The following is an 8880-nucleotide window of genomic DNA, read 5'->3' on the forward strand; positions in this document are numbered from 1 at the left end:
GCCCCGCCCCCACTGTCCTCGTCCATAGGTGTACGTTTTTTGTCGTCTTTTCCCACACTCCCCACACTCCCATCCCCCCGAGAATTGTCAGTCCACTCCCTTCCCATCATAAAATGCCATTTGGGTCATTTAATACTTTGTGGCCTCTAACAGAAATTTCTTAGTTCAGATATACTTTTATTAGACTTAAGCAATACACATCTACAAATATCATCAAATCCATTTTTACTTTTTTAAAAAAAAAATAAATCTTTATTGTTCAGATTATTAGTTGTTCCTTTTTCCCCCCATAGCTCCCCTCCACCTGGTTCCCACCCCACCCTCTGCCCTTGCCCCGCCCCCCCTGTCCTCCTTGTTGTTCACAATTTGTATCTTTACCTTTTTCTTCTTCCTCTTCTTAAAGGATACCTTTCAGCATTTCGTATAATACTGGTTTAGTGGTGATGAACTCCTTTAGCTTTTCCTTATCTGTGAAGCTCTTTATCTGACCTTCAATTCTGAATGATAGCTTTGCTGGGTAAAGTAATCTTGGTTGTAGGTTCTTGCTATTCATCACTTTGAATATTTCTTGCCACTCCCTTCTGGCCTGCAGAGTTTCTGTTGAGAAATGAGCTGACAATTGTATGGGTATAACCTTGTAGGTAACTAACTCTTTTTCTCATGCTGCTTTTAAGATTCTCTCTTTGTCTTTTGCTCTTGGCATTTTAATAATGATGTGTCTTGGTGTGGTCCTCTTTGGATTCCTTTTGTTTGGGGTTCTCTGCGCTTCCTGGACCTGTAAGTCCATTTCTTTCACCAGGTGGGGGAAGTTTTCTGCCATTATTTCTTCAAATAGGTTTTCAATATCTTGCTGTCTCTCATCTTCTGGCACCCCAATGATTCTGATGTTGGTACGCTTGAAGCTGTCCCAGAGGCTCCTTACACTATCTTCATATTTTCGGATTCTTTTTTCATTTTGCTTTTCCGGTTGGGTGTTTTTTGCTTCTTCGCATTTCAAATCTTTGACTTGATTCTTGCGCTCCTCTGGTCTGCTATTGGGTGTCTGTATAATATTCTTTATTTCAGTCCGTGTATGCTTAATTTCTAGTTGGTTCTTTATCATAGCATCGAGGGTCTCATTAGTTTTCGTGACTCTCTCCTCAAGTTTATTGACAGCTTCTAGCACATTTTTGCAAGCCCTCAAAATTGCGATTTTTAGCTCTATATCCTCCATTTCTGTCATGTTTTTTTGTCTCCGCATTTTTTATGCTTTCTTGGTGCACCCCCTAGTGGTCTTTGTGCGCAGTCTTGTTCTAGTTGAGCCTTGATTGTTGTAGTTAATACTAGAGGGATTTGACCACCAGGCCGACTGGCTGTGTGAATCAGCTGTGTCTGCCGCGGAAAACTTCTGTCCTCTGGGGAGGTGCTAATCTAGCCTTTGCCTGAGGCGATCCGGCAAATGGCTCTGCGCAGGGCTTGGGCGGGGCGGGATCAACAGGGCAGGCGGGCGGAGGGAGCAGTTATGGCTGCCATCAGTCCTGGTCCCAGAGGCTCTGCTTCTCAGAACCCCAGGAACCGCTGCAAACCTCGGAGAGAAAGCTGCCTTCCAACTGATGCCAGACACTCCCGCTTCTCCCGTTTGAGTCCGAGTCCCCAGCGATTCGCCCGTATCTGGAGCTCAGAGTCTGAGACTCCCCCCTGACCGAAAACGACAACCGCGCTCTCAGCCACCAGCCCGCTTTGCGCGCGCACCTCCGCACCTGAGTATTTTCCACACTGCGCCTCCTCTGAGCCTCGGTGTGCTGTTATTTTTCCTTCTAGTTGAAGAGTCTCTCCTCAGCCAGCCTTCCTGTGGTTCTGGGTGATGTCCGTTCCGTCTTTTAGTTGTATTTTTGAAGTGGTTGTTTGCGGCAGCAGTCTCCGATGTTTACCTATGCCGCCATCTTGGTCTCTAATTTAATTTTTTAAATTTAAGTATAGTTGGCATGTAATATTATATTGCTTATATTAGTTTTAGGGCACAGTATAATGATTTGATATTTCTATACCTTACAATGTGATCACCCCACTAATTCTAGTAATAATCTGTCACCGTACAAACATATCACAATATTATTGGCTGTATTCTCCTTTTTCATCCATCCTCCCAACCCCCTCCCTTCTGGCAACCATCCCTTTGGTTTATGTTTCTGTGAGTCTGTTTTTGTTTTGTTTTGTTTGTTCCTTTGTTTTTGAAATTCCATGTAGAGAAAGGCCACCATTCATATGCAAAAGCCTCTGCACACAACTTGGGTAGGGTTGTAAATTGGGTGGGGCGGGGTCTTAGGGAATCACCAGGGAGGAGCAAACCGCAATGGCTGCAAGTCTGCTCTGTGGCAGAGAGGTCCCGGGGTCTCTGTGTCCCGCGGCACTGTGCAGGAACTATTATCGCTGCAAGCACCTCTGCGAGAAAGCTGCCCTCATGTTCCAGCCCGATGCCAGACAGTCCAGTTTCTCTCCGTGAGTCTGGGTCCCCAAAGTCTCGCCCGGAACTGGAGTTCAGAGCAGTCGGGAGCTTGTATCTCCCTCCCGATTGAAAAAGACAACAGCATACCCTGCTGCCAGCCCCTTTCGTGCGTGCCTCCGTACCTCCACACCTCTGCACCTCCTACCGGACTCAATGTGCTTTTCTCTTTCCTTCTAGTTGTAGAATTTCCACTCAGCCAGCCTTCCCATGGTTCTGGGTGATATTCGTTTTGTCTTTTAGTTGTAGTTTTAATGTGGTTGTGCGCAGCAGCAAGTTCAGGTGTTTACCTATGCCACCATCTTGGTTGTCTCGCCCCATTTTTACTTTTTATTAATTTCAGAGAGGAAGGAATAAAATTTTGAGACTCAAGTCACCTACTTATAAAATTATCCTGCTGGACTAGTGATAGTTTTCTGATTTTAGTGAGCAAATAGTTTTAATTAAAAGGATAAAGTGTATGAACCATTAACTCATAGAAGTAAAACTTGCATCTCCATCATTCTTGCCAAAGGGCCAGCATGTTTACTTTCACGTTTTGTGTAGGACTGTGTGACCAACTTCCTTATGTAAAATCTTTCCGTGGAGAATCATCAACTAGAGTTCATTACATAGAGGGAGAGAGAGATAGAAACATCAATGATGAGAGAGAATCATTGACTGACTGCCTCTTGCACAACCCCCACTGGGGATCGAGCCTGCAACCCAGGCATGCTGCCTGACTGCATGTGCCCTGACAGGGAATTGAACTGTGACTCCTTCCTGGTTCATTGGTCAGTGCTCAGCCACTGAGCAACACGGGCTGGGCTCACTAAATCCATTTTTAACAACCAAATGAATTAAAAAAACTTTCATCAAAATATGCTACTTTGAACTTTCCCACCACAGACCCACAGGAGCTTGGTGAAGCTCAGACAGGCTGCTTTATAGCAAAGAGGTGAGATTATATGACAGAATCAAGGACTGATGCATGGTTTAGAGAAATTCCTTAGAAAGAGGCATCTACCATAGAAAGCAAGTCTAAATATTTAATAATTATGAAAGGAACTGTCCTATCCCCCCCCCAAAAAACCACATCTACTCAAGGCCTTTTAAAAGGCAACCACTTTTCAGTTGCAATGAATCCTATTTGATGATTCTCCATGGAAAGATTTTACACACAGTCCTACACAAAAAGGGAAAAGTAAACATGCTGCCCTTGGCAAGAAAGATGGAGATGCAAGTTTTACTTCAATCTTTGCGTTAACGGTTCACACACTTTATCCTTTTAATTAAAACTATTTGCTCACTAAAATCAGAAAACTATCACTAGTCCAGCAGGATAATTTTATAAGTAGGTGACTTGAGTCTCAAAATTTTATCTTTCACCTAGAAGTACACTATTTTAGTTATGATTTATTTAAAGGACCAAAAGTCAACTTCATCATATTCACTTTAAATGTTTTCTTAGAATTCCTTATCTTCCTACTTGAGAAATACTTAAAAAATAAAACCCATTAAAAGCAAAGCTAAATGTAACATTAAGATCCTGATAAATCAATTGAAATAGTCACTGTGAAATTCTAAATTTTTCTCATGGCACTCAAAAATAAATAAATACTTAATTCATGTTTTGGAAAAGAGATACATTATAAAACTTTTAGCACTAGTAACTGTTTATAATAAGTTAATTTTAAAAAGAAAAGGTCTGTATTCACCTGGTAGATTAGTAACTAGCTGACCTCTGATGAAATCATCGACTTCTTCCGGCTTTAAGTGGTACTGGCCGTCTGGCTTTGCTTTTCTAGTTGCCATTCTAGCCAGGAGAATATTAGAACCTATAAAGCAAGAAAACAAAAACAAAAGTTATTCAAGAAATAGTCCCAATTATTTTTAAAATTTATTAACAAAGACATCTCCAAACAGGTTACTGAGCAAATTTCTATAAATAATGAAAGTAAATTATTTACAATTTTGATCATTTCAAATATAGCATAAAACCAGCAAAATTTTGTTTACTAGAGATTATAACCAGCATGGTTACTGAACAGAGGTAACCATGTTCCTCTTTGTTCCAAAATAAGTATCATTTCAACATCTTCTACCCAGGTAAAGGAATAGAGAAAGCAGTCCAAACAACGGTGATTTATAGGAAGTTAAGAGCAATGATCAGAAATTAGTTCACTTTACCAACCAGCAGATCCAGGCTAGGCAGGGCAATCAGGCCAAATGAACTCGATTGGACTTGGGAAAAAGAAAGCCAAAGAACCAGAAGTCTCACTCTACGATCAGGACACGTATAGTAGAAACTGAGGACATGAGAGACTTAGAAACAAGATGGACCCTGGCAGTGAGGCCCCAGGTGTGGCTGTGAACACGAACCTAGAGCAGAGCAAAGGAAAGGCTCCTGGGAAGGTGCCAGGGACCTGAGAAACAACATGTCAGGTGAACTTGTATGTGAAAAATGACACCTCCAAAAATGATGGAAGGCTTATAGAAAGCACATGTCTTAATTTTAGGGTAGACGTCTATAAATCCATGTGTTTCCCAGGGTAAATATATAGATATTCAAGAAGAGAAAATGTCCTAGAAAGTCACACCAAAATGATAAATATGGTGAGTTCTAAAGAAGAAAAGGGGGCTGAGGAGAGGAAATATCATGTGGGAATTTTGTTTTAATTATGTGCTTGAATTTGAAAGAATTTTTTGTTTTTTTTTTAAAGAATTTTTCATATCGTCATACTTGTACATTAAAAATACGTCCAATAAAAAACACACCAAAGCTTGTGCCTGTGGAATTGCACCAGGTGAGCCCTAAGTGAAAGATGAAAAGGACCTGCAGGCCAAACACCAGGCAGGCTAGCTAGTAATAGAGGGATGCAATGAATGTATTAACATTGTTTTACTTTCTGTATCTTACGCTGTTTTGACACATTAAAAATCTTGCTGGGCAGTCAGAGACTGCCCTCCTGAGGCTAGCTAATTTCTAAAGAGTAAACACTTCCTAGCGAACATGCCTCCCACAGGCCAGCCAGCCATCCCAACCATTTCCTTATCCAACTCACACACAAAGCCAGTATGCTCCTGCTCTCCCTCATCCCAGAGCCAGGTACAGGCAACCAGAGACCACCCTTATAGCCCTAAGGCCACTGGAAGTACCCAGAGTAGCCAATCCTGAGCTGTTTACTCTTGCTCTGCCCGGCCGGCCTTTCCTAAAGAAACCCCAGTAAAGACTCAGGACTAGGATTCCTCTCACTCCTGCTTCCTCCTCCCGACCGAGCTCTGGTGCTCCCCCTCACCCCCCCACGGTCCTGCATGGTACAGCATGCCCTCTGTCCTCTCGGGAAATGAAGCCATAAAAATCTTCCTTCACTAGGACTGGCTCTTTTATCTGCATAAATTAAAAGGCCACCGGTACAAATGAGACAGGAACTTCAGAGGAAGAAGGGTTTTTGAATGAGAATGGAGAAGTCATGACTGGAAGTGACAGTGAAGCCAAGAGAGAGCTGTCCCTCCCTCTCAAGCCTGTGGCACAGAGCATGGCAGGGACAAACTGGATCCACTTGAGAGAATGGCAAGAAGAGAGGTGCTGAGGAGGTTCTGAAAGGAGGAGGTGGCTCAGGGAAGGTTAGGCATGGAGAGAGAGGGTTCCAGAGGGCACAGCGGACGAGTCCACAAAAGGATAAATGGTGGGAGTTAACAAGGAAACCAAGGGCAAGACGTAAGATCAACCAACTGCAGTGGAGACAGGATGGCCGCGCAGTCCAGGAGGCTGGAGTTCAGAAAGTAACTGATTACAACAGGCCTGGAACTTCACACTGAACTCTGCACCCTCACCACCCTGCTGTAAACATGGCTTCTGTCCACTGACAAAAAGTACACTGTTCACACATACTGACTTCAATTCTCCCATTTCTGAAGAACAGGTGAGAGATATTCCTGAAGAGCAGGTGAGAAATACTCCAAATTGGTTATTCCAAAGATATTATCAACCACTGACTTGTACTTCCCACACTTTTATCTCATGTACTGCACAATTGTGAGCAATGATAAGAATTGTTTTGGAAGAGGCCTATGCAGGAAGGTAATAAAAACAAAACCCAAAATTCACTCCTAAAAATTAAGTGATCCAAAGTAATACTTTGAGTAAAGTGAACAATAGGAGAGAAGCTGGATCCTAACCAATCCCAACAGAGGCAGCACAGTGAGTCTGGTCTTTGATTTCCATGCGGACAGCGCTTGCAAATTCGTCAGGAGTAAGCTTGGTCTCCGCAAGGATTTCAGTGATGTCCACCAGCGCCTCATCACAGCTGACTGCTTCGATGTTGTGCGTATAGCTGTCAACACAAAGCACAGGCAATGAGGTACAGCTACAACTGCATCCATCACCACAAACGTGGAAAATACAGTCTTTCCATGGTACCCCCCAAACACTTCCTTACAAGACTTAAGATGATAAAAAATATATTAGCATTTTCATTAAACTGGCCCAAGTGCAAAGTTAATTAATTAGTGTTTTCTCTTTCCATATCATCTACCAAAAAACAGCAGGAATTATCATTCTAGTTTCTCTATACTCAGAACACCTTTATGAACCTCTGAATAGTTGAAAAGTAGTAAGTGTGTTAGAACTGTCAACATTTAATCTAAAAAATTTTCAGACATGGTTTACCAGAATTCCTAAAGAACAGAAAAATCATATATCTGTCAAATAAGTAATCAATGCTGCCCTAAACAAAAATGCCACAATTCCATACCATTCACAGTAGCAGGCCCGAGACATAATATACAATGGCCAATCACCCGAAATGCCCATCTAAAAGGACACCATCTACATTCCCAGCATGAGAGCTACTTTAACTTTTTGTTTTTGGTTATGAAGTATCCACACACAAAAAGTTTGTTTTAACTATCTAGAGAAGAAGAAAAGGGAGAGGAGCATTGCCATGTGCTCCAATGCTAATTAAATACATGGACCACGAGTGGGAGGCAAGCAGAGGCCTTAGGACCAAAATGTATCTTCAGGAGCCCACTTGGTAATGTACACTAGGAGGCCTAGGCCTCATCCCTCACCTACACCTTACTGTAGGCAACACAACACTTCAGACTAAGTGTCTGTATCCATTCAAGAATGAATGAATGTTTTGTTTATGCCTAAATAAAAGGTGGCATCTGTAAGAGAAGAAGGGCATGCTTGACTTGAAGAACCTGTTCAGAGTAAAAGCTGCCCTGAGGCATGGTGACTAGGAAGCTAAGGCAGGATTTCCAAAGGGCGGTAGGAGAATATCACAGATTCCGCCCCCCCCCCCCCCCCCCCAAAAAAACCCCAGGACTCAGGATAGCCACATCCACTGAAAATGTCTCAACAGACTAAAATTCTATCAGGACTAATACATGCATGGCTGGCAGTTGGCTCTGGGACCCAGAGCACATGAGGACCACTACTTAGCTGAGTCAGCCACTCCCAGCCCTCATTCGGACACTACCACTGACAGCTTCAGAACAGGATTTAAAAAGCACACCTTTCACTAGGCAATACCAACGTTCCTGCATTTGGGTTTTAAGAACAGCTGTGATTACACCTGGGCTCATCAGTCAGCACTCAGGCATACATACTGATGCCAGACAACTTCACCTGCCCCTTTATATTTTCGCTCCTGCTAAAGCAAGCTCCCACAAAGTAAGAGACTGGACCGTATTCTTCTCTGAAGGACTAACAGCATCAACAGCTGTCCATATAAATAGATACTCAATAAATGGGAATTCAAAATAATGCATACGAAAGTCAATAAAGAGGCGAACAGAGGCCAAATGTCTATCTCCTAGAACACCCACACAGCCCAAGGGTCGGCACACCCTGGCCCACTGTCCAGATGCCTGTTTTGGTAATAAAATGTAGTGAAATAAGATACCATCTGGGGCTGCTCTCACACTAAACAGGAGGTGAGTGGCTGGGACACAGACCTACACAATCATTACAGACAAAATGTGCTGATTTCTGCTCTAGAGCACACATGGTCTGGCATATACTTATTTTAAATTTTGAGTTCTTAATTGATATTAAATATACCTACACTGTAAACATTTTAAAAATTAATCTCCTTTTCTCAAGCCAACTAATCAAACACCTTGAAACTATTACTAAAACTAACTTTTACAGAAACTAACTCTGGCATATCTACTAATTTTAGAAGACAAAGGGCTTTAGAGAGTCTCTACTTGTTCACCATCAATTCTGATTTTAAACAAAACAATAATTCCCATGTATTAAAAGGGAATAACCAGGTTTAACTCTTTGAGTGCCAACCAATATCCTAGGAACTATGCTAAAATTGCCAAGGCATTTTTGCTGATTTTACAGCAGTTTAGGAAAAAAATTATGAATCGCAAGTAAATGAAGTTACATATTCAAAAACTTA

At 42.2% G+C, this 8880-nt stretch overlaps 1 protein-coding gene across 1 annotated transcript in view; it reads right to left on the minus strand.

Moving 5' to 3' along the window:
* Positions 1–8880, minus strand: part of REV1 (REV1, polymerase (DNA directed)) — an 83636-nt gene that overhangs the window by 15489 nt on the left and 59267 nt on the right. Inside the window, exons 10-11 of the mRNA XM_014529767.1 lie at positions 6644–6798; positions 4180–4299 (exon numbers count right to left, since the gene is read on the minus strand). Of these exons, the coding sequence (XP_014385253.1) occupies positions 4180–4299; positions 6644–6798 (275 nt within the window). The remainder of the gene's footprint in view (positions 1–4179; positions 4300–6643; positions 6799–8880) is intronic.

Source organism: Myotis brandtii, unplaced genomic scaffold (assembly GCF_000412655.1).
Source record: "Myotis brandtii unplaced genomic scaffold, ASM41265v1 scaffold1169, whole genome shotgun sequence".
In the NCBI taxonomy this organism is placed as follows: Eukaryota; Metazoa; Chordata; class Mammalia; order Chiroptera; family Vespertilionidae; genus Myotis; species Myotis brandtii.